The following is a 27,209-nucleotide window of genomic DNA, read 5'->3' on the forward strand; positions in this document are numbered from 1 at the left end:
TTCTTTGGTAGGTAATGTTTTTCGCTCCTGAAAGCATTTTTAAAAAATGGTCACCAGAATAGCTAGCCACCAGCCCAAAGACTGTCAGAAAATAAATGACAACAGAATATGTCCTTTCTTCAGCAAAGCCTCTTTTGCTGACCTAATTGCAGTTGACAGTTTTCATCAATGTTAACTCCAAATGAACAAAACCCTATAGTGAGCCTTATAATGATGATTATATTAGTAAGTACCATTTACTTACATGATTTGTCGATTTAGTCATCAAATATTCACTTGGTACCTACTAGAAATGTCATTGTGAACAAGACTGATCTATTCTCCTCAGAGTTAACAATCAGATCCAGAAAATAGACAATTAAACAACTAATTACAGCAAAGAGCTGGAACTATATAGAGGGAGGCTGGGAAAACTATGTGTAGGGAAATCTTACCAGAGGAAATGAGGCTTAACTTAGGTTCAAGCTACAAAGAGAGATGTGGAAAAGAATTTCAGGGAGAGAGTACAGTAGGTGTGAAGACCTGTAGGTGAGGGAGAATATGGCATGTCTAAAACTTCAGATGCCAACAAGATTAGAGAATTGTATGTGATCCTCAAGAGGTAGACAGCAGCAGCCAGATAGTGCCTTGTAGGCTACCAAAAGGATTTTAGAATTACTCATCGAGGAACTTTAAGAGAGGAATGACTCAGTTTAAAAAGTTTTTTTTTAAAAAGATTTTATTTTTACTTTATTTATTTTTACAGAGAGAGAAGGGAGGGAGAAAGAGAGGGAAAGAAACATCGATGAGCAACAGAAACATCAATTGGTTGCCTCTCACACACCCCTGACTGGGGACCTGGCCCACAACCCAGGCATGTGCTCTGACTGGGAATTGAACCAGCAACCTTCAGTTCACAGGCTGGCACTCAATCCACTGAGCCATACCAGCCAGGGCTAAGAAAGATCTTTTTAATGCAGTATTTCTTTTATCAAATTCACATAGTGTTACCTAGAAAGCAGTTATTAATTATGTAATCTGACATAATATTAAAGTTAAGGTGAACAAAGCTAAACTAAAGGGGGAACAATTAGGATGTTACAAGGACAATGCTGACTTTGACCAGGAAATAGAGCAGTGGAGAAAAAGTGAAATTGGTGACTAAAGACAGATATTTTGCAGGTAGAATTGGTAGGGCTTGATGAATAATTGAATGTGTAGGGTGAGAGAAAGTGAAATAACAAGAATGACTCTGGCCCTGGCTGCTGTGGCTCAGTTGGTTGGGCATCGTTCTGCAAAGTGAGGGATCACCAGTTCGATTCCTGGTCAGGGCACATGCCTGGGTTGCAGGTTTGGTTCCCAGTCGTGGCATGTGTGAAAGGCAACCAGTTGATGTTTCTCTCACATTGATGTTTCTTTTCCTCTCTTTCTCTCTCTCTAAAAAGCAAATAAATAAAATCTTAAAGAAAAGAAGAAGAATGACTCTGGATTTGGTGGTACCATCACTGAAATGGAAAACAAAGGAGGAACATGACTGAGGAGATAAGTTGAGTTTTTAGACATGGTAAGAATAAGGTAGTTAGTTGTACATAGAGCCATATAGCTCAGCAGAGAGATCTCGGATGGGGATACAAATTTGGGAATTATATTTTAATGTATATGTAAAGAGAATTTGTAGGCCAAGATTTAAAGACAAGCAACTTAAAAAAAAGATTTATATTATTTAGTTTTAGAGAGAGGAAAGGGAGGGAAAAAGAGCAGGAGAGAAACATCAATCAGCTGCCTCTTGGAGGCACCCCGACTGGGGACCAAATGTGCAACCAAATGTTCTGGTTCAATTCCCGGTCATGTGCCCTTACCAGGAATTGAACCAGCGACTTTTCATTTTGTGGGATGATGCCCAATCAACTGAGCCACACCTGCCAGGGCAAGAAAAATCAGCTTAAAGAAAAGATTTTATTTATTTTTAGACAGAGGGGAAGTGCGGGGGAGAAAAACATCTTTGTGTGAGTTGCCTCTCACGCGTCCCCTACTGGGGACCTGGCCCACAACCCAGACATGTGCCCAGACTAGGATTCGAACCTGTGGCTCTTTTGTTCGCAGGCCAGCACTCAATCCACTGAGACATACTAGCCAGGGCAAAATCAACTTTTAAGGGTCTAATGTGATGAAGATAGAGCCTGCAAAAATTTTTGAGGAGTGTTTTCATAGATAAGAGAAAAAGCAGGAGAATGTGGTTTCATGAAAAGAAAGTCAAGACAGAAGAAGAAACGATCTGAGATGATGCTGAGCATTCAAGAAAAAAAAAAAGAAACAGACTGAAAATTCAATGGAGGTTTTTTATATGGAGACCATTGGTAATCTGGCAAGAATGGTTTAAATAGGTTGGTAAGGTCTAGGGATATTTGGAGTGTGTTGAAGAATGAATAGGAAATGAGAATTTGTGGACAGGGAATATAGACAACTCATTCAAGAATTGTGGCTTTGAAGGGATAAAGAATTGATATGGGAGTGGTTGTAGAGGGATGTATAGTAATTTTTTTTAATTTCTTATTTATTGATTTTAGAAAGGAAAAGGGGGGGGAGAGAGAGAGAGAGAGAGAGAGAGAGAAACATGTATTTGTTGTTTCACTTATTTATGTATTCATTGATTGATTCTTGTATGTGCCCTGACCAGAAATCATACCTGCAACCTTGGTATATTGGGATAATGCTCTAACCAGCTGAGCTACCTTGCCAGGGCAGGGGTGTGTAGTAATTGAGAGAAAAAATTTCCTCCCTTATTTTAAGGTGGGATAGGTTTGATTATGTTCAAAATGCTAATTGGAAACTAATGGAAGATTGTGAAGAATATAGAGAATCAAGGGTTAACTAGTAGATCATAGAAGGCTGAATGGGACAGGCTTCACCTGATATTGTAATGTATTGTCAAATATTACCATCTGAGTTTTTAAGAGAAAGTGATGAGTCAGAGAACTTAGTTATTTGCCTAAAGATCGTTCATACCTCAGCCAAACTTTCTGATTGTGTAGCTTTCCTCCTCAACCTGTTTTGAATATTCCCTGGGAAAGGGAGGATTGGCAAATCATTGTTATTTGCACTGCCTTTATCTGATTGGAGACCACTTCTTGTTCCACTTTAGTGGTGTTACGTGTTCCACTTTAGTGGTGTTTAGTGGTATTAAGCCTGTCTTTATGGGACCAGAGAACTTGGCATAGAATGTGCTGAGATCTTGAGCCCTTGACATTTTTCTTGCAAATACAGGTTTTTGTTTAGGTCAAGGAGGGGGAAAGGAATGCTGAAGGGATGGATTTTCATGGGTGCATTTCTCTGCCTATGAAGGGATTCAGAGAAGAGCACATACGCATTTTATAGATTTTTAAAAAATTATTATTGCCCCCAGATATAATCTGCCATGTTTTCCACTTAGACTATTCAAGAATCCAAAACTGTTGTGTAGATTCAAAGAATGGTATTCTCAGTTTTATAAAGATTGTTTTAGAAAGTAGAAAAAGAGGAAACACTTCCCTATCACATTTTATGAGGACAGTAGTATAATCATGATGCCAAATTTGATAAGGACAATTAGAAAAGAAAAAGCAAAATAGAAGCAAAAACTCAAAAAAATAGCCTACAGAGCTATGTGATTTTATTAAAAACTATGCAATATTTAAGGAATAAGTAACACCAGTCTTATACAAACTCCTTCAGAAAATACAGGAGGAAGGAACATGTCCCAGCTAGTTTTAGGAAGCCAATGTAACTGTGATACTAAAATCTGACAAATGCAGTCACAATAAAAGAAAGGTAGAGATTATTATCCCTTATGAACATAGGTGCAGAAATCATTAATAAAGTATTAGCAAAACAAATCTAGCAACATATTTGACAAAGTTGGGTTTAACTGAAATGCAGATTAGTGTATTAGAAAATTAATCATTGGAATTCACTACTTTAACAGAATAGAGGAGAAAAACCATATAATCATTTTAGTATATACAGAGAAAGTACTTGACAAAATCAATATCCATTCATGATAAAAAGCTATAAACAATTTGGGAGCAGAAGGGAACTTTATCAATCTTATAAAAATTATCTGTGGAACATCTACTGCTAACATCAGATTTAGTGGTAAAATACTGAACTCTCTATGATAAGATGAGAAGCAGGTAAGGATGCCTACCGCAGACAGTCCTAGAAACTGGAAGGAAGTAAAACCATTCATAGAGACCATGGTTATTTATATTGAAAAATTCTAAGGAACCTATAAAACATTACAGTTTTGAGTTGTGTTGAATTTTAGAAAATTGAATACATGGTCAATATGTAAAAATTAATTGTATTTTATACTAAAGCAAGCAATTGGAAAATGAAACAAATTTATTACAGTAACTTTAAATATCTATTTAGGATTAAGCTTAACAAAAGAAGTGTATAATCACTTTTGCTGAAAACTGTAAAACATTGGAGCCATTGAAAAGTAGATCTAAGTAAATGGATCAATGCTATGCTTATAGATTAGAAAACAATATTAAGATATCATTTCTTTGCAAATTGTTCTAATCCCAGCAGGCATTTTTGGTAAAAATTAATAATCTGAATCTAACATTTATATGGAAATGTGAAGAATTTAGAATGTGAAAAACAGTCTTGAAAAAGAAGAATAAAATTAAAGGACTACATGATCGAACTTCAGTACTTAGTATAAAGTTACAGAATCAAGAAAGTGTGGTGCTGGCATAGAGTGGAAAAATAGATCAATACAGTGCAATAAATAGCCCAGGATAGCCCAGAATTATTCTATTATAATTTGATTTGCAGCAAAGGTGCAAAAGCCATCTGTTGAGGAGAAGATAGTGTTTTCAACGAGTGGTGCCAGAGTAAGTTGATATCCATGTGAAAAAAGAACCATAACTCCATCTCACATATTACCTCAAAATTAATTCATGTGGGTCATAGACCTAAACATAAGGGCTAAAACAATAAAGATTCTAGAAATAAAATAATGGAAAATGTTTTTCTGTCCTTGGCATGAGCAAAGGTTTCTTAGATAAAGATAATGAAATTATTAACCATTAAAAAATATTGACAAATTGACCTTCATCAACATTAAAAACTTTTGCTCATCAATAGACATTACTAATGGCAAGCCAGAGACTGGGAGAAAATATTTATCAAACATCTGTCAAAAGATATCTAGAATATATGACAAACTCTTACAACTCAATAATAAAAATATAAATAGCCCAGTTATAAAAAGGACAAAATCTTTTAAGAGACTTTATAAAAGAATAGGTACTGATGGCTAGTAAGCACATGAAAAGATGCTTAACATCATGTCATTAGGATAATGGAAATTTAAACCACAATGAGATGCCACTACACACTAGAATGGCTAAAATGTAAAATATTGATGCCATTTATTGGTGTGCATGTAGAGCAATTGGAATTCTTAGGATGAATTTAGAGTAGTTTTTATATTATTAGCATAACATTTGGAGTAGTTGAAACGCTCATACCCTGATGCGAGTGTATCATGGTATAATCACTTTAGAAAAAAAAAATCTAGTAGTTTCTTAACAAAACTAAACATATATCTATCCCATGAGCCAGCAATTCCACTCTTAGGTATATACCTAAGACAAATGAAACATAGGTCTATTCCAAGATTTTATAAGAATGTTAATAGCTCAAAACTGTAAATAACCCAAATATTCATTAGTAGGAGAAAGAATTAATAAACTGTGGTATACTCATATGATTGGATGTTGTTGCCATCATATGCAACAGGGAGTGAAAGAAGCCTTACAGAAAAAGGTTCATATGAAGTTCTTGAGCAGGCACAATTATTCTATGGTGAAAAGCTGGTGTGAAGTAATAGTGGTTTGTTGGGGATTTACCAAGAAAGAACATGATGGAACTTCCTGGATTGATAGACATGTTTTATATTTTAATAGGGGTTTGGGTTACCTGATTGTGCGCACTTATCAAATTTATTGATTGGCATATCTGTGTGAAATTGGGATCCATTTGAAGGTTTTGAGCAGGAATGCTGTGATCTAACTCACCTTTAAAAGGGTCACACCATTATGTTGATAATAGACTATGGAAGGATAAGAGTAGAAGCAAAAACGGGTTACTGGTTAGGAGATGGTTGAGGGAGGGACCATGGTGGCTTAGATTGCAATACCAAAAACATGGTTTTTCATAACTCATTTAGCAGAAAAACTTGAATAACTTGAACTCTTTTGGTAACAAAATTGAACTAAGGTTCTTTAAAGTTTTTGTCATGTTTGCTGTGGCCATCGTACATTTTGCTACAGAAGTTTTAATGTGTTTCATATATTTTGTTGCCCTAGTCTTTGTTGGGGTATTATATGTAAAGAGGGGGAATCCCCCCAAACCCGCAATTATCATCTGGAGGGCAGGCTCCTTGTAGTACCAGCTTACCTCACTAGGTGGGCCTTCTAGGAACCCATCTGTATCAGCCTACCAGCTGGCGTTGTTGTGAGAGGCTGCATTTGGCCTCAGTGAATTTTTTTAAAAAACTCTTTCAACCATTTGCCTGTTTCATGATGGGTGATTTACAAGCATACCTGCCCACAGTATGTTGAGTGTTCAGCAATTTTTGATCAAAAAACAGCATGACCCCCATGCCCCGTCCTCCCTGTTCACTCAGTTTCTCCCCCAATGACTTTTTGTTTCCCCGGATGAAAAAAGTCTTCAAAGGGAAATGTTTTGCTGAAGTTGAAGAGATGAAACAAAAAATGGCAGAAGAACTAAAAGACATCAAAATTGACGAGTTCCAAAACTGTTTTGAGCAATGGAAAAAAATGTCTCGATTAGGTGTATTGCATGAAATGGAGAATACTTTGAAGGTGACTGAAGCTTAAATATATAGGAATAAATACACAAGTTTTTATAAATAAATTCCTTTTTGGGTGGGTCCCACCCTGTATAATATGTATATACTATTGCTTTAATATCCCCCAACCAAATTCCAATTCTGAAACATAGGCAAGGTTTCTGTTTAAAAGAATATAAATTTAAGTATGTGGAGGTAGTGGAAAATGGTTGTATTCTGAATGTACTTTAAAGTTAGAGCGATTTAAAATCCGGATGGATGGAGTGTGGGGCACATGAAAAACAGAAGAGTCTAAACATCCATAGTTTTGGTCTGACTCCCCCCACAATTTACAGTTGTCCCGCCATATCCTCAGGGACTTGAGCATCCATGGGTTTTGATATTTGCAGGTACTCCTGGAACTAATCTTCTGTGGGTATGGAGGGATAACCATAAATTTTGAGGGGAGTCAGAAGTTATACATGGATTTTTTACTATGTGTTAGTTGGTGCAGTGAACCTCCCCAGTTATAATGTTGATTGATGAGGGCAGATGAATATATATACTTTTAAACTGTGTATATATAATTTAAAAACAATGCTTATAATTAATGAATATATATGTAATAAAATATAATGACATATGAAAAAGAAAAATTAAGAATAGTTGTTAAATGGGAACTAGTGGGAGGTGGGACTTGATGGATTTGGAAAGCAAGTCACAGGGCCCCAATTGTTTTTGTAAGGATTCTTTCTTGTGCCAGTGGTATATGTAGTCATCTCTTTGTTATAGTATTTTCTGTACATAATCTATTTGTCTAAAATATTTTCTAATTAAAAAATAAATCTCACTTCATTCCTTTTATATCCCTGATATTAATGCCATGAATCCTTTATAGTTTGTCAGCAGTTAATGGCTGGCCTAAGGAGTACCTGGAATCTACACTGGTGAGGTGGTTCCATCTAGTGGGGAAAGTCACAAATATTCTATGAGACACTCTATTTGAGATGGAGGCATAAAGAGGTGATACTTAAAAATTGACTAAAATTTAAGAGACAAAGGTTATCATTGAGAAACATCTGGTCTTTGCCATTATTAAGACAATACTATAAATTTCCTAGGATGTTTAGGTGTAAAACCGGTAAGACCTGTAAGATTCAAATGGGTCCTTTTTTCTAATGTGTTTGTATTTTGTTTTCAGAAGGAGTTGAGCCTTCCAAGAAGAGGCAGCTTGTAAGTAGATGATTGATACCATTGTAGTTTTGATTATGTTCATAATCTGCTCAGAAAAACCTCCTGGAACTGTTTTTAGTATTATATAGAGGAATACCATTCATGAGTGTTTTCTACCCCCCTTGTGGATTCCTGTCTTCTGCAGGGAAAGTGGTGGGCCAGTCAACTTCTCTTGCTGAATCATTCCCCCCTCACTCTCCTTCCCTACCCCAAATCCTTTTCTCTGTCTCAGTTTTTGCATGGCATTTGGGGAAAGCTGCCACTTAAATACCCATCACAGTCCTATACTGGTGAGAATGTTAAAATGGAAACTCTTGGCATCTATATCTGCCCCATACATGGTACTAGGGGAGAAGCCAACTTTTCTGACAGGTTGGGGAAAGGGCAAAGAACAAAGCTAAATTTAGGGACAGGGTCGCAATAGGTCTTTCTTTCAATGATTTGTTCTGTTCTGGCTTCAGGGCTAGGGAAGATTGGTGAATTATCTTTGTGCCTGAATTATAATTTCTTATATTTTCATGGCTTGCTTTTTCTCTAAGAGTTCTGTTGGGGCAGTACTTCAAATAGGAATCATCTAGAACAGCAATTTTCAACCTTTTTCATTTCATGGCATACATAAACCAATTGCTAAAATTCTGTGGCACAACAAAAAATGTATTTTTTTGCCAATCTGACCAAAAGAAATAGGCATACTTTTAACTTTTTTTTTTTAATTTGACAGTCTAAAGGAAAAGAGGTCACTGTCCCAGACTAAATAGTCAGGTATTGCATGTTTTAAAAATTCTTACAGCACACCAGTTGAAAATCGTTGATCTGTGATGCTTTTTAAAATGCAGGTTCTGAATTTATCTGAAGTAGAATCTCCATGTTGGGGCCCAAGAACCTGTACTTTATAAACCTTTACCCAACACCCACCATGATTTTGCTATGAACCCAAATTTAGGAAGCATTAAGGAAATAGGACTATGATAAAACTGTGGCTTTGAAACTTTTTTTTACAGAAACAGATGTAATTGAGAAGGACACAATAGTATTCATATTTACTTATTAAGTATACTTTAGGTATATATCGCATACATTTTTTAAATATATGAAATATACAATAATTCTTTGTTGCTGTCATTTTAGGATTTTGTTTTATAAAAATGTTTTAATGATTAAGTTGTTCTCAGAGGATTTTGTAAAGCCCATTGTCTGGTTTATGAAAGTTCATTGTGATTTGATATAAAGAGATTGGAGTTATGAATCGAAACTCCTAGAGTTCAGTCTTGGCTGTGTCACTTAATTTGCTTTGTAAACATAGACAAATCACTTCATCTCCTTACAGCTCAGTTACCTTATCTATAAAATGAAGGTCATGATACCTGTTTTTCTTCTTATAGCTATTAGAAGGATCATTTAATATATGTGATAGAGCTCCATTCCTTATAGTTTCTGTTATAGGGTGTATTAGTTTTAGAATTCTTGTAAACATATTGGGTTAAATTTGGATACATTTTATTAAGACCCACATTTCTTTCTTTAAATTAAGTTCTAGAAGCTGATCTCAATTCTAGGTTAGCAAGTGTCCTGAGTTTTCTAGAAACTGGACAAGGGAATACCAGGACTCTTAATGAAGTGATACACCAAGTAGGTATACATAACTGAAAGGGAGTGACTTTTTAGTGTCATGTTCAGCAAATATTTGTACTTAGTCACTTTCCTACTATATCCAGCTTTCTGTTTGTTTGCTTGTTTTTTTGGTTCCCTCTCTTCGGGAGTTCTCTGAGATTTGTCTTAGCTTAAGATTAGGTGGAATGAATTAAGGCCTGAGGCAGCTAGCTTCTTCCAGGAATGTGTGCCTTCAGTGAATGGAGTTTGCTAAGAAGGAGAAGGAAGAAAGAATATCTTGTGAAAATGATTTTTATTTGAAACTGGAGGAATTATTGGATCGTTTTAGTTTTCAACCAGAGGAACATCTTGGTCATTTTAGTAGTATCTAAAGTCAGGTCTACTCTAACTGCCTTAAAATGTTTAATTAATAAGGACCAGATACAAACACTTTTTAATAAAGTAACTCCTGTTTAAGTAATTGATCATTCAGTAAATACACATTAATGCGTACTATGTGTTGGACACTAAGTTCTCAGGTCCTAAGATTCTATTAGACACATTCCTTTTTTTTTTTGGAGACTTTTAGTTAGGCAAACCAGAAGTTTCTCAGTACAAATAATAATTTTTAATCTTTAGTATTGGAAGAGTAGAAACAATTTTGTTATGGAAGAAAGCCAGGAAACATGGATACTAATCTAGGGTTTGCTGCTAACAAGTCCTGTGTGATTTCAATAGGAACTATATTTCTGGGCTAGAATTGCCTCATTGTAAAATTATTTCTGTACTTAGTCATCTCCCAAAATAACCGAAGCTTCATGGTACCTGTCTGCATAGAGCTGGCCAAGTCTTTGTAAGGAGTGTGCAGTAGAAAGCAAAGTAGGATTGGCCAAAAAGTTCATTAGTTTTTTCTATACAATGACTCTAGTAGTGCTTAGTTGTCTTTAACTTCATTCAAATGCAATTTTGTTAAGTTGTATTGTGACAGCTGTCACAACAGCATGCGTTTTTAAAAAATCTTATCACAATTGGTGAATTTTTGTGCAGCCATTTTACTATTGAAGATGGAAGAAAATGCACAGCATTTTTTGCGTGTAATGCTTTATTATTTCAAGAAAGGTAAGCAAATGGAAGGCAAAAAAAAAAAGATTTGTGTAGTGCATGGAGGAGGTGCTGTGACTGATGGAACATGTCAAAAGTGGTTTGGGAAGTTTCTTGGTACTATTGGTATTTTGCCAAATATTTCTTTGCTGTGGGGCTGTCTTATGCATTGGAAGCTGTTTAGCAGCACCCCTGTCCAAATAGTGTAAGATAGCACAATCAAAATATCCAAATCAATAGAGTGATTGGTAAAAATTAAAAATGTGTCTTTTATTTTATGGAAAAAGCTATATGGATTCTTTTGCCAGCCCAGTATGTGTAGTAGAAAGCCAGGAAGGTAAGAACCGCAAAGAATAAGATGTTCAAATAAGTTTAATTAGTGCTTTAAGAAGTTTGTAGTAAGTATGGAGAAACTGATGTTAATAAAACATGTGTGACTTACCATTTGTCCCACTGTTTCTTGTTCTCGTAGTCTAGTCTAAAAAGTTTTAACAGTTATTATAATTGTCATCTGAGTCTTGATTGGAAGAAGAGGGGTGTTATATCCCTTCTGCCTCTGTTCCAAATGGCTCTTGCAAAAAAGCAGATGCTACTGTATGCCCATTCCAGGTATAAAGGCCCATTTCCTTTGCATATTCTCCCTAGTATACTTTATGGGTTGGCCAAAAAGTTCATTTGGGGTTTGCAGCTAGTTTGTTCTTATCTTTTGAGAGAGAGTCAAGTTCAGTTAATTAGCATGATTTTGAAAATTCCTGAAAGTTATGAAACAAGTGGAGTTCAGTAATTTTGGAGGCTCTCAATGTGTTACACTTTTCCGTGTAATATGTCAGTTACATTAAAATGGACAGAACTCAGTAATGGAGTTCTAGGTGTATATGATATCTTGGCATTATACAAAATCCTTGCTCGTACATTATACAATATACACACTCAACAAGTAATTCCTTCCGTATCTCCAAATTGGTAAGTGGAAGTATAGCACAGAATTGAAGAATGTTGGCTTCAGAGGCAGACCAGAATTTGAGTCTTAACACTACCATTTTGGTAAAAACAAGTTACTATATGTGTTTGTCTTTTTGCCTCCATTCATTCATTTGCTTAAATTAATCTATCCATTCATGCATCCATCATACTATATTTATTCAGTTCTTATTACGTGCAAGTACTAGCCTAGGACCTAGAGATATAGTAGTGTTTAAGCAGACAAAGTTTCTGCTCTCATGGAGCTTCAATGACAAAAACATATATGGTATTGAGTGATATGAAGAAAAATAAAGCCAGATAAGACATATGACACTATGTGTTTTTATGGGGTAGTGCTGAAATTTTAAATAGTGTTGTGTAGGAATTATTTCATTAAGGTGAACAGAGAAAGTGGTCTGGCAAGAGCATTCAAGGTAAAGGGGTATATACAGCATGTGCCAAGGTCCTGAGGTAGGAGGATGTAAGGAGGCTGGGTTGGCTGTTGGTGAGTGAACAGTGGGGTTGGGGTTGGGAGGTGGTGGTGGGGCACTGAAAAATATGAGGCAGGGGCTGAATTTTGTAGTGCCTTTTAGGCCACAGAATGGACTTTGTATTTTATACTGATTGGGACAGAAAGTCAGTGAGTTGTTTTAAGCGGAGAAATAATGTGATCTGTTAAATGGTACTTTTGGGGGGAGGTAGAATTTGTTCTATTGAGATATAATTCACATACCATATAATCACCAGTTAAAGAGTATATAATCCGTGGTTTTTAGTGTCTTCACAAAGTTTTACAACCATTACCACGATCTTAATTCAGAACGTTTTATCACCCAAAAGAAACCCCCTACTCACCAGCAGTCATTCCCCATTCCATACTTCCTTTGGCCCCTGGTAACCACCAGTCCACTTCTATCTTGATAGATAGGCTTAGTTTGGACATTATATAATACGTGGCCTTTTGTGTCTGGCTTCTTTCAGGTCGTGTAATTTTTTCAGGATTCATCCCTGTTTTAGCATGCATCAATACTTTAATTCTTTTTCAAAGCTAAATAATACTCATTTGTATGTGTATATATATTTATTTTGTTTATCCATTACCTGTTGATGGGCATTTGAGTTGCTTCTACCTTTTGGCTGTTGTGCAATGAATATGGGTGTACAAGTATCTGTTTGAGTCCCTGCTTTCAATTATTTTGGACTTTTGGAATGTATAAGAATTCTGTTTAAATTCGAGAACCACCATACTACTTTCTATAGCAGCTGTACCATTTTACATTCCCACTGGCAATGCACCAGGTTTCCAATTTTTCTGCATCCTAGCCAACACTTTTTATGGTCCATTTTTAAAATAATAGCCATCATAATAGGTGTGAAGTGGTATCTCATTGTGGTTTTCATTTGCATTTTCCTAATTACTAGTGATGATGAGCATCTTTTCATCTGCTTATTGGTCATTTGTAAACCTTTTTTAGAAAAATCAAGTCCTTTGCACATTTTTTAATTGGATTATTTATTTTTGTTTTTTTTTAGTTTGGATTTTTTATATATTCTGGATATTAAACTCTTATCAGATATGTGATTTGTATATATTTTCTCCCATTTTGGGGGCCTGCATTTTAACTCTCTTGAGTGTCCTTGATGCACAAAAGTTTTTTAATCTTGATGAAGTCGATTTTTTTGTTGTCGTTGCCTGTGCTTTTGGTGTCATATCCTAGAAATCATCACCAAATCCAATGACACAAGACTTCCTTACTATGATTTATTTTACAAGTTGTATAGTTTTAGCTCTTATATTTAGGTCTTTGACCCATTTGGAGTTAATTTTTGTTTATGGTGGAAGGTAATGTCTGACTTCACTCTTTTGCATACGAGTATCTAGTTTTCCCAGGACCATTTGTTGAAAAAACTGTCTATATGTCATTGAATGATCTTGGCATCCTTGTCAAAAATATTTAACCACATATGTGAAGATTTATATTGGGCCTCTCCTGTCTGTTCCATTGATTTATATGTTTGTACCACATTTTTGGTTGTGATAGCTTTATACTAAGTTTTGAATCAGGAAATGTGAAATCAAGATTTCACACTTTGTTCTTCAAGATTGTTTTGGCTATTCTGGGTCTCTTATGATTCCCGAATGTTAGGTTGAGTTTATCTATTTCTGCAAAAAAATATTATTGGGATTTTGACAGGGGTTGTGTTGAATTTGCAGATCATTTTGGGTAATATTGTAATCATAACAATATTAAATCTTCCAATCTAGGAACATGGGATATTTCTTTCAGAAATGCTTTGTAGTTTTTGTGTACAGGTCTTTTACCTTCTTAGTTGAATTTATTTTCAAATATCTTACGCTTTGTGATGCTATTATAAATGAAATTTTTTCTTACAGTTTTTATATTGTTAGTATATAGAAATGCAGCTGATTTTTTTGCATTGGTTTTGTATTTTACAACTTTGATGAATTTGTTTCTCCTTGTGGTTTTGATTTTCATTTCCCTAATTAATAATGATGTTGAGACTGTTTTCATGTACTTATTATCTACTTAAATATCTTCTTTGGAGAGATGCCTGTTCAAGTCCTTTGCCTCTATTCTTAATTTATTTGATTTTCATTGTTGAATTGTAAGAGTACTTTATATATTTTGTATATTAGACCCTTACCGGATATATAATTTGCAAGTATTTTTCCCGTTCTGTGGGATGTTGTTTAACTTTCCTGATAGTGATCTTTGATGCATAAAAGATTGTAATTTTGATGAAGTCCAGTTTCTTTGCTTCTTCTTTGGTTATACTTTTGGTATCATATCTAAGAAACCATTACCTAATTCAATATCTTATTTGTTCCCAGGCCTTAATTTATAAAGGTGACTGAGTGATGACACAGAGAGGCCAATACTATTGAAAGAAGACTTTATTACTTATAATTTCCTCAAGAGGAGGGGGCATGCTATGCCATGCTGTGCAAGACCACTTATGGAAAGTACTAAAGGTTTGGCCAGGAGGCAGAAAGGAGCAAGGGAAAAACTTAGGCCAATGCCTTTGTTGGAGTTTCTGCAGGAAAGGCAAGGCAGGGCAGGGTAAACTGCTTAGGACTGGCTACTTTCAATAATGCTGGCAGGCTCTGGGCTATATGTTTGTGATCTGTAGTTGTCTGGTTTGGCCCTGAGTGATACAGGACAAGGGAATTGTTGGCTTGATGTGTGAGAGTTTGATAAAGGAGGTGGGTGGGAGTATGGTCTCAGGATTAGTTGGAGGATTCTAATAGGATTTTTGCACACCTGCAAAAGGTAGATCACAGGGGAGATATAAACAACTTTGGCTGTTAGTTGGGCCCTGTGATTAATGGATGCCAAATGGACACATATGGAATCTAAGAAAACACAGAACTAGTGATGATTATGATGATTTACCTCTGTTTCCTTTTAAGAGTTTTAGGTTTTTAGCTCTTTAGTTATTTTATTTTATTTTATTTTATTTATTTTTCTTTTTTAAAAATTGTTGTTCAATTATAACTGTCCCCATTTTCCCCCCATTACTCTCTCCTGCCATACCCAACCTCCACCATTTTATTTTATTATACTTTATTTTATTTTTTTTGCTATTCCACTTATTATGCATTAATTGGTTGATTCTTTTTTTTTTTTTTAGTTTAGTTTATGGATTATGCTATTACAGTGGTCCCAGTTTTATCCCTTTGCCTCCCTTCACCCTGGTACCCACCTTTCCTCCAGCAATCCACACACCCTGCCCCTAGTTCATGTCCATGGGTCATGCATATAAGTTCTTTGGCTTCTCCATTTCCTACACTATTCCTAACACACACACCCTTACCCCCCCCCGCCACTGTCTATTTTGTACCTACCAATTATGCTTATTAACCCTTTATCTTTTCCCTCATTCTCCCTCTGTCCCCTCCCCACTGATAACCTTCCATGTGATCTCCATTTCTGTGATTATGTTCCTGTTCTAGTTGTTTGTTTAGTTTTTTTTGTTTTTTAGACTCAGTTGATAGTTATGACTCTGTTGTCATTTTAATGTTCACAGTTGTGGTCTTCTTTTTCTTAAATAAGTCTCTTTTAACATTTTACATAATAAGGGCTTGGTGATGATGAACTCCTTTAGCTTTAGTTTGTCTGGGAAGCACTTTATCTGCCCTTCCATTTTCAATGATAGCTTTGCTGGATAGAGTAATCTAGGTTGGAGGTCCTTGCTTTTCATCACTTTGAATACCTCTTGCCAATCCCTTCTTGCCTGCAAAGTTGCTTTTGAGAAATCAGCTGAGAGTCTTATGGGCGGGCACTCCTTTGTAGGTATCTGTCTCCTTTTCTCTTGCTGCTTTTAAGATGCTCTCCTTTTATTTTGGGTAATGTAATTATGATGTGGCTTGGTGTGTGCTTCCTTGGGTCCTTCTTTGGGACTCTCTGAGCTTCCTGGACTTTGTGGAAGTCTATTTCTTTCACCAGAGTGGGGAAGTTCTCTGTTATTTTTTCAATTAAGTTTTCAATTTCTTGCTCTTCCTCTTCTCCTGGCACCCCTATGATTTGGACGTTGGCACATTTGGAGATGTCCCAGGGGCTCCTTATTCTATCCTCATTATTTTGGATTCTTTTTCCGTCTTGCTGTTCTGATTTAATTTTTTTTCTTTCTTATGTTGCATATCGTTGATTTGATTCTCAGCTTCATCCCCTTCACTGTTGTTTCCTGTGGATTTTTCTTTATTTCATTTAATACAACCTTCATTTCTACCTGGGTCTTTTTTTATGCTGTCGCACTACCCAATAAGTTTTTTAAATATCCTGATAACCAGTGTTTTGAACTCTGCATCTGATAGGCTGCTGCCTGACCTCAGCAGATTTGCCTTGGAGGAAGTTGTCTCCCAGCATCCCCTGCTGTCAGTCACTTCACTTTACTCCTGTAAGCCACTTGTGCCCTTCCAGCTGTGGCCCTGGTGCTGACTCCCAGGGGTCGGCGGGGCGGGGGGTCGGGGGCGGGGAGGGAGAGGGTGGGTCTGCGTAAATCCCGAGACCTTAGTGGGGCTTTAAGAGGAGTCTCCTGAGAATCATGCAGTTTCCTCTGCTGCCCCAGCCCTACTGGTTTTTACAGCTAGAAGTTATGGGGACTTAACTTCCTGGCACTGGAACCCTGGTCTGGGTGGTCTGGCCTGGGGCTGGGATCTCTTGTTCCTGAGGCATCCCTCCCGATTTTTATCTGCCACATGTGTATGTGAGACCCCCGTTTCACCGCCTCTCCGGTCCCCTCGCCTTCCTGTGCCTTTATACCTCTCTGTGCCTCTCTGCTCCCTCTTCTACTTGTTTGGATGAATGTGGCTTCTTTAAATCCTTGGCTGTTGGACTTCCATACAGCTCAGTTTTCTGATGAATCTGGGTGATATTTATTTTGTAGTCTTGTAATTTTTGCTGTAGTTGTGTGAGGAGGCAAAGTGTGTTTACCTACACCTTCGTCTTGACTGGAAGTCTGAATGTAAACTTCTGTTAGATAATGTTGTGTCAGTGTTAAACTTCCTTAGTGTGACAGTTGTGTGGTGCTTCTTCCCTGTTTTTATACCGAGGGTGTTAACTGTGGACATATATGAGGGAGGTGTTATGATACTTACAACTGACTTTCACACAGTTCAGATAATTAAGAAAAAGTGTGTGTGTGTGTGTGTGTGTGTGTGGAGAAAGGAGAGAAAAAGCAAATGTTACAAAATGTTAACAGTTGTTAAGTCTTAAGTGAAGGTTATATAGAGTTTCATTTAATTATTGTTCCTTTTCTGATATTTTGGAGGAGAAGGTAATGAGTATGCATATAATATTCTTTCTAAGAGCTCTGAAATAGAAACCAGATAATAGCTCTTCTGGAAAAGGTTGTGGAGTTAAGGTTTTTCCCTTCTTTTAAAAATATAAATTTCAGATATTATCTCATGTTAATATTTCAGTGAAATTTTCCAGTAGAGAAGGAAAAGCTGATACAGGAAAGAAGGGAACAGTTGCTGCAATGTTCTCTCTCTCTCTCTCTCTCTCTCTCTCTCTCTCTCTCTCTCTTTTGGAATGTTTTTAAATAGGCAAAAATTGAGGACATCTGGGTACATGTGGGAAGTATTGGCCTTGGACAGAAGCACTGACAATTTTTTCACAGTAGCCTCAGTTTCCTCAATTTATCTATAAAAGATTAGGCATGTAAAGTGTATTGTATAGTGCCTGCAATTAAGAACACAACAATTTGTCACTGTTTTAGAATTTAGCCCAACACCTGTTACTAGTAAACTTTGAAAAAACGGTAGCTGTTAATTATTTTTTATTATTTATTAGCAGGTTATAATTACCTGTTTGAAGTTGTAAGTTTTAAAGAAAAACAAATTAGTAAGATCCTAAACCAAGTTAAATGAACAATAGTATGCCTTGGAAAAGCCACAGATATTCATGGTCGGCTTTGGTCACATTAGGGAAGAGACAAACTAAATTCCAACATGGGGAATGAGAACATCCAGGCCTGCAATGATAAGGGCTTTGTTGGGGCAAGTTGGTTATGAAAGTTTTTTGGCTTGTCTCATACCATTTATTTTAGATGTAGCATCCTGAAATTAAATCATTTTCATTTTTAGAAAACTATTTCATGTCTAAACCCATCCGGATATTTTTTTTAACACATTAAAAAAATCTGGCCTAGAATATCAGACCTGGAGGAGTTGATAATCTTGAAAGTATAGAACTACTCGCCTGGACTATGGAAGAAAATTGAAAGAAAATGAAGTAGTAACTATTTGTATTTGTTTACCCAAGGTATAGAAGTGTATTTTGCTTTTTCTCAATTGAAACAGCTCTGAATGGCTTCCTTTGCCCAGCTCTGTTGAGGGGCCTCCTCTTCAAAATTCCTTTCAAATAGGATTTTTGTTGTTGTTTGTGAATTTCAGCACCAGTACCTAGGCCCTACATACTTAGGAACTCAATGTAAATAGTGTTTATATTTCTAGTTACCCAAAAAGTTAAGCTCTTTCTAATCAACCTAAGGTGATTGTCCTCGTATTTCTTGAAATGTCTTGGCTTTATTTCTTTGAGGTTGTTAGCATTCAATAGAGGTCAAGAATGTACTCTAGGAGTGAAGATGTAGCTGTAGCAGCTGTTGGTGCACACTCATAGGCGCACACATCACTGTTGGTGGCCTTCATTCTTAGAGTCCTTGGGGATAGTTATCCTTTTGCATTGTAGACTTACTAATGTGGGCAGTGGACTCGGACATCAGATATTAGATGAATATCTAATCACCATTAGATGGTGATTACTGGGGGGAGAGGGAGTAGGAGTGTACGGGGGATAAATGGTGATGGATGGAGACTTGACTTGGGGTGGTGAACTCATAATACAGTGTATAGATGATGTGTTGTGGAATTGTGCACCTGAAACCTGCATAATTTTGTTAACCAGTGTCACCCCAATAAATTCAATAAAAAGAAAAAAAAAAGTAAATGTCAGGTGTCTGCAGTGATAGGCAATGGGCAGGGAGGAGATCCTGGGGCTTAAGGATGTGATGTGTCAATCTTTGTCCCTGTGAAACTGGCATGAGAGACAGTATCATGTACTTTCCCACTCTGATGCAATTTGATGGTATTTGCCTGATAAATGATTCTGGGGAATGTGCTAAAAAGATACCACCTGCTACACATAGATACCCTTTGTGTGGTATCGGTGGTGCCTGGTACAAGGCTTTAGTTTCTCTGTGGACTTTGAAAATCAGGTAATTTTGATACTTTCTCGGACTGTAAAGACCAGAATGATAGCTTTGTGTTACACTTAATAGTCTTTTTAAAATTTGGCTCATATAGGAAATGATCTCACATAGGTTCCTCAGTGGAAGGCATTTAGTAGTCTTTTTTTAATTGGGCTCAAGTAGGAAATGATCTCACATAGGTTCCTCACATAGGTTCCTTAGGAATTGGCAGAGGTTGGCAGGAATGGAGTAATTGTAATCACTAGTTTCTCAGCAGGAACCATTTTGTTGTTTAAAAAAAAAAACCAAGTATGTGGCTTATTAGTAAGCCATCAGTGTGTGGATACAGGACCTGAGAATTGAAAATCCTTGAGAGCCTATTTTATTACTATCATATCAAGAATAGCTATTGTTATTCCAATCCTCACAAAATATGTCTAGATCTCACAACTCCCAATTCATTATAACCTACTTGGATATCTCAGAGATCTCTCAACTTTACCATTTACAAAACTGAAGTCATTATATTTCTTAAAAACCGATGCCTCTCTTCTTCTCCACCTTATTAATGGACCACTTCCTCAAGACAGAATGCTGTTAATGCTTGTTACCTTCCTTTTCTTCACATCCACATTTCCTTTGTTATGCTCTTAAACCTCTCTTAATTTCCTCTACTTCTCTCTGCTACCACTGGTATGTCCATATGGTCCAAGCCATTGTGATCTCTTGCTTCTGCTACTACTCTACCTTCCTAACTGGTCTTTTTTTCCCCCTAGCATTGCTTACCCCCATTTTACCCATCTATGATACAATAGTCTGAAAAGCCTTTTTAAAGTGCATATTTGACTATTAACTGTTTATTTAAACTTGTTGATTGAATAGTTTATTATTCTTTGTATCATACTTGAAAGTCATGACATGGCTTATAAAACTATCTGTACAATCTGGTTCCTGTCTTTGTCTACGTATTTTGCACAGTATGTTCCCTGCACCTGAGAATTTGTTTTCTTCGTCTGTACCTGGCTAGCTCCTACTTATCCATCAAATCTCAGTTTATGTCTCACTTCCTTATGAAAGACTTCTCTGACCTCACCCATACCTTGCTGTCTATAGCCTAAGTTGAGTTTCCCAGAATGTGCCTTCATTAAACCTTGTACTTTTCCTTTATAGCTCTCACAGCAATTGTAAATAAAGAGTTATTTGTCTTTTTTTCCCCTTTGGATGATCTATTAGTCTGTGTGGGCTGCCATAATAAAATGCCACAGGCTGGATGGTTTGAACAGTAGAAATTTATTTTCTCATAGTTCTGGAGGCTAGATATTCAAGATCAAGGTGCCAGCATGGTCAGTTTCTGGAGAGGATTTTCTTCCTGGCTGGCAGACAGTCACCATCCTACTGTGGTTTTTCCTTGGGGGTGGAGGGGTATGAGTGAGTGAGTGAGTGTGTGTGTGTGTGTGTGTGTGAGAGAGAGAGAGAGAGAGAGAGAGAGAAACAGAGAGACAGAGAGAGAATGAATGAATATCTTCTTCCTTTTGTAAGGCCACCAGTCCTATCAGATTAGGGCCCCACTCTTATGACCTCATTTAATCTTAATTAGCTCCTAAAGACACTCTCTCCAAATACAGCCACATTGGGTGTTAGGGCTTCAACATATGAATTTATGTGTCCCACAAATGTGGGACACAATTTAGTCCATAGCAGATGGTAGACTCTATGAGGTCAGTACTATGTTGTGTAGTACAGTGCTCTATCCCTGAGTAGGCAATCACTTAGGCCTGTTGCTAACATTTGTGTGGCTTGGGACAAGAATACAAATGGAGTGATAAATGTTTAAGAGTTTTAAGTCAAATTAACAAACTGTAAAATAAGACATGTTGCATATGTAAAATAAAATGTCCTCCTAATTTGAGAAGTTTCATAATAACAAATTATAAATAGATGTGTAAAGCTATTTATTTTTAAAAAACATGTTAAATAATTCATTTAATTCAATAGTAATAAGATTACCAGGCAGATGTTGCCACCAGTTCGTAGGAGAAGTGAAGGAAACACAAATTTATGTGTAGTAAAGAAATGTTGAAATAAATTTACTAGTGTTTATAGAACTTGATTTTTCTATGGGTAGATGGGAAGTCAGTTGAACCTCCACTATACACAGTTTATTTGTATATCTATAGACAAGAACTATTTTACATTGCTATCAGCTATCTATCATTTAGAGTTGTAAAATTACTCAAAGACAATAAAACCCTAGAATCAAATAATGTATTCTCTAAATAATAAAACAGTTTTCCATCAGAATATAATCTTTTTATCTTTGCTCATATCCAGTTGTCTTATGGTCTCCCGCACCATTTTGATCTAAAGCAGTATCAGATACTATTCTTAATTACAAAACAACATTGGTTTAAAGTTTAGCCTGGCTGTTTACATAGGGGTAGCAATAATGTTAATTTATCATATAAGCCTTCTTAAATTTGCCGGAAATTTTATAAAAGATCTCATTAAACTTTAAAAAGCCTCTACTGAATTTTGAGGTTAAAAAGCCACGATGAAGAAACTATCAGGTTTCATCTTCAGTACCTATAAATTTGGGTGAATTCTTCTCTTCTTAAGGTCCCCAGAATGTCTTAAGGGTCCTGGGCCTGCCAGGAAGTGACTTTCCTTATCACCTGTAAGTCCAGACGCTATAAATCCAGGTATCGGACCAGTTTTCCTGGGAGGGTTTGTGGTATTGGCTCCATAAAGTCAATCATGGTTCCTTAACAGTTGCTTATAATGCCTGAGTTAGTAAGCATCATTCTCAAATATGACATTTCAGGCCAACCCTTAGTTACATAACCAGACTTTACAATCACTTTATAAGGGGATTCAATAAGGAAATTCAATAAGACTTTCTTAAACCTCACTGGGGAGAGTCAGAATCAGATAAGAATCAGGGATGTTTCATTTTACAAAGGAAAGGGCTACTCAATTGTTAAAAGTTTAGATTGTTTGAGAAGGAAGAAAGCAGGCTTTCTTATATATGCAGAAAACAGACAGTAAGACAGTATTGCAAACAAATAACTATTGGGTTGGCCAAAAAGTCTATATAGTTTTTTCTATAAAATAAAAGACATATTTTTTTATTTTCACCAATAAATTCATTCATTTGGATATTTTGAGTATGTCGGTTATCTCCTGCATAGTATAATGTTGACTGTTTTCAGTGTCTTGCTTTGATGTCTATCAGCTTTGACTGGTCAACCCAACTTTGGACCATCATCCAGTGAAAAGTCGCCAACACAAAACTTCACAAACCTCTATTTGACATGTTTGATCAGTCACAGCACCTTCTCCCTACACTGCACAAATCTTTTTTCTGTGTGTTTCAGTTGTGTTTTCACCTTTCTTGAAATGATAGAGCATAATATGCCAAATATGTTATGTGTTTCTTTCCTTCTTCAATATTAAAATGGGTACACAAAAATTTCAATGTTTTTTAAAAAGACATGCTGATATGATAGCTGTCACAATACAATTTAACCAAATTGTTTCGAATGTGTTTAAAGACAACTAAGTGCTACTGGAGCCATCTTATGGAAAAAAACAAACAAACTTTTTGGCCAACCCAATACAATCATCCCTCATTAGTTCATTCAGTCCTCTGTAATTCTCATTTCACTAGATCTTAGGTTAGTAGTACGCTTCTTGACTGAAGAGTTCTGGAGATTCTGACTCAGTCCACTGGGGTGGTCTGGAAGTTTTTGACCTATCCAAGTGATGGTATCAGAAGCCTGTACCCAAGAGTCTATTCTTTGAAGTGTCAGTAGTTTGAAATACCTGCTACAGTCCTTTTCCATGGGACTCTGAGACAAACAATCCTTTGTTGAAAACAGACTCTGGCTTCTAGTTGATTTCAGAGCCTTCAGATTAGAATCAGTGTAAAACAGAATCTCTCTTTAGGTGATAGAGACTTAAAATAGCTGTGGTCAGCTTATTACTGGTAATTTTTAAACATGAAAGGTGTAATGAAAGTTCATAACAAGAATAATGCAACTGTAGCAAGGGAATTCAGTTGATTCTGTGGCATGCAAAATGAATAATAAAAGCAATTTAAAAAATGTTAGCAAATATCTGTAAGAGTAGTTCATTTCCAAGAAGATAGTAAATATTATATCTAATTTATAAAACATGAATGGACATAATTTTTACAGAGAGAAAAACTTTTATGTATAACATATAATAATCTATGGCATAATGTACATACCAAGAACGTAAGACTCAGTGAGTCTAGAGTTAAGTCTTAGACATCTGTGTTTTATAAAACTCCAGTGACCTAAAAGATGCTAAATTCAAATGTTAGAAGCAAGATTGTTACCATGTCAGCATTTTAAATAATAATTGAAATTAAGATTGAAAACACTAAACTATTATTTCCTAAAATCTGGCAAAACACCATCAGGACTCAAAGAGAAACATGGATAAGAAGGGCATTGGCAAATCTCTAGGAACTTATAAATTAAACAATTTCTAGAAACTTTATATTAATAGCATTTTACTTATACAAATTTAAATTGGGGAAGGCTGAGTATGTTTTCTGATATGTCTCCCTATGAAACTCATCAGTAGTAAAATATCAAATAAACCTAATTATTTCTAGTACCTCTTTATAATTGTGAAAGGATGCTTCTTGTGATTTTTTTAGGGGTGCTCTGGGATATCTCAAAGATAGTCTTAGGTGGTTAAAAATATACTGAAAATTTTATTTTCCTTTTTTTTTAATATTTAGGATGCGATTTTGAAAAGGCAAAACTTGGAAGAATTTTTAGTGGAAACAAAGATAGGAATGTTGGTGTTTGAGAAACGATACCCAGTTATTTAACCAAGGCAACAATAAAACACTTAAAAATAAACAGAAGGTAATACACTTTTGAATAATCACAACTTTCTTTTTTTTATGAGGAACCTTTGTTTTTTTAAGTAATTAAGGACATAAACAGTCAGCTTAAAGCAAAGAAAATTATTCTAGTACGACACAAAATATTTGTTACCTGGGCATTATTACATAGGGAAAAAATAGCACCGTAACCTTTAATATTGTAGGTAAAGACAATAAATGGTAAACCATGGAGACTGGCTCATTAAAACTAAGCAAACTTTACTAAGATTTTAACCAATTCATAGCTTTTCAGACTTGTGGCATGGTATTACTAACCATGGAGGGGGGGAATCACTTTTCTTCTTCTTTCTTTGAAAATTAAATTTTATTGATTATGCTATTATAGTTGTCCTGATTTTCCCCCCTTTGCCCCTCCTCTAGCCAGCACCCCCCACTCCCTCAGGCAGTCCCTCCACCATTGTTCATGTACATGGGTCATACATATAAATCCTTTGGCTACTCTATTTCCTGTATCGTACTTTACATTCCCAATCCTATTCTGTAACTATCTATTTGTACTTCGTATCCCGTCACCTTTTCACCCATTCAAGTTTTCAAGTTATTTTTTTAAGATTTGATTTCATTTGTTTTTAGAGAAGGGAAGGGAGGAAGAAAGGGAGAGAAACATCAATGTGTGGTTGCATCTCATGCGCCCCCTACTGGGGACCCGGCCTGCAACCCAGGCATGTGCCCTATACTGGTAATTGAACCAGCAACCCTTTGGTTTGCAGGCTGGTACTCAATCCACTGAGCCAGACCAGCTAGGGCCAAATTTTCAAGTGTTTTTCTTCATTAGTCTTTATATTCTGGACTTATTTATTTACTTGAGGACAGTTCTTAAAGGGCCATCATGATCAGATTTAATTTTATGATAATAGTAAGATGATATTTAACATGCAGTGCATTTATCATTGCTATCTTCAAATGAATCAATAAATAAGGATTTAAAAATGTCTCAGATCACCCAGCCAATCCCAGTCAACCCACTGAACCATAAAGATTATGATGTTTTTTGAGGCACTAATTTTTGGGATTATTTGTTTCAAGTAGTGTTTTAGACTGAATGTGTGTGTCCTCCCAAAGCTCATGAGTTCAAACCCTGCTATTATTGTCGTTAGGGTTCTTGGCTTCCCCAAGATAGAAATTAAGAGGACACCTTAGAGAAATTGTCAGATGGATTTTATTAAGCTTGAGCACAAAGGAGACAATCCCGAAAAAAATAAGATTTTGTGTTGTTCTCTCAACTGCTTGAGGGAGGAGAGGCTTTTATTGGTGAGGGAGGGAAGGGCTCACACAATCTTTGAGCAGAGAGTGGAATTTTCCACGTGGGGGTTGGAGAAGCAAATTGTTAGAAGGGAAATAAAGTTCTGTAGTTTTTTTGAGCAGGGAGTGGAAGAGTAGTGACCTTCCTGTGGTGAGCTTATCTGGTGTTTCTTCTGGCCATCTGGCACCCTTGAGGTTCTATGAGGGGTTGGCGGAGTAGTGCCAGCTCTGCCATTTCCCTTATCCAGTGTCCTTGGTGTCCCAGATCCAGGTCCCCCTTATGCTGTCTCACTACCCCACAGTCTGATGGTGTTTGGATGGGGCCTTTGGGAAGCAATTAGATTTAGATGAAGTCATGATGGCGGGGTACCCATGATCAGATTAGATCCTTCTATGAAGAAAAAGAGAGAGCAGAGCATGAGCCTGTGCATGTGCTCTCTCTGTCTCTCTTTCCCCCCACTCCCTCTCCATTTCTCTCCCCTTTTGTCTCCCCCTCCCTCTTTCTCTCTGTCATGAGGCATAGTGAGAAGATCATTTGCAGCCCAGAAAATGGACCCTCACAAGGAACCAAATTTGCTGGTACAATGATCTTATTAGATTCCATTCTCCAGAACTGTGAGAAATAAATATCTGTTGTTAAAGCCAATAAAAAAATTCTATTTTCATTTTTGTACAGTTATCATTGATGTTATAACCTATGGAAATCAGCTCTTTGGAATCCTCAACTATCACCACAGTCAATATATAGAATATTTTTATTACCCCAAGATATTTCTTGGGTAGTTTTGCACTCAATTCTTTTTTCACCACCTGGCCTCAGGCAACCATTGATCTGCTGTAAAGTTGGTAATAGGCAATGGCCCTATAGAGTACTTTTGCCTGTGGTAAAATTTCATATTTGTGAAAATCATGCGTATCTACTCTTTTATATTTGGCTTCCTTCATGTTTCAGTACCCCTGTTCATAGTAATGCTTAGTATTTACTTGTGTGAATGTACTACTATTTGTTTGATGGATATTTGTGTCATTTTCAATTTTCACATATTATGAGTAAAGCTGCTGTGACCATTCATGTACAAGCCTTTTTATGGATATATGTTTTCATTTCTTTTGGATACATACCTGGGGATGTTAACACCAATGGGAGTAACTTATCAGCCGTAAACAAACCTAAAACAAAACCTGATTATATAAAGGAAAATTTAAATTAGAAAAATTAGAGGGTGAGTAAACTTCAGATTCTCCTTGGGAAGCCTGGGTATTCCATGTGAAGTGCACTTTCCTTGTGTGGCTCTTTGAGGTGAATCCGCTGGGCATTTTGATGGAGGACTTCCAACATTGTTCAACAGGCAGTTTTTCAGAAAGGATAAAATCATGTCTCTCATTCAGATACAAATCGAAAACATTTAAAGATTTTCTTTTTTAAAAAAACCTCATCACTAATAAGGGAACCAGATAGATGTTATAACCAGTCATCATTTTTTTCTCTTACCAATTTTTATGATTGAAAGATGGAAAAAATATCAAAAATGACAGTTGAATTAATACTGCACACATCTAGTAGATGTTCATCTGTCTGAGCAACAAAGTAAAGGCAAAGAA

At 36.3% G+C, this 27,209-nt stretch overlaps 1 protein-coding gene across 8 annotated transcripts in view; it reads left to right on the forward strand.

Annotated features, from left to right (window-relative positions):
• MAST2 (microtubule associated serine/threonine kinase 2) overlaps positions 1-27,209 on the forward strand; it is a 185,095-nt gene that overhangs the window by 62,023 nt on the left and 95,863 nt on the right. For 7 of the 8 annotated variants that reach the window (XM_054572148.1, XM_054572154.1, XM_054572150.1 and 4 more), the window contains one exon: positions 8,025-8,056. In XM_054572148.1, coding sequence (XP_054428123.1) covers positions 8,025-8,056 — 32 coding nt within the window. The remainder of the gene's footprint in view (positions 1-8,024; positions 8,057-27,209) is intronic. The other variant, XM_054572149.1, reaches the window with a different exon arrangement.

This window comes from Pteronotus mesoamericanus, unplaced genomic scaffold, assembly GCF_021234165.1.
Source record: "Pteronotus mesoamericanus isolate MK-2021 breed Mesoamerican mustached bat unplaced genomic scaffold, CSHL_Meso_final contig_221, whole genome shotgun sequence".
Classification (NCBI taxonomy): domain Eukaryota; kingdom Metazoa; phylum Chordata; class Mammalia; order Chiroptera; family Mormoopidae; genus Pteronotus; species Pteronotus mesoamericanus.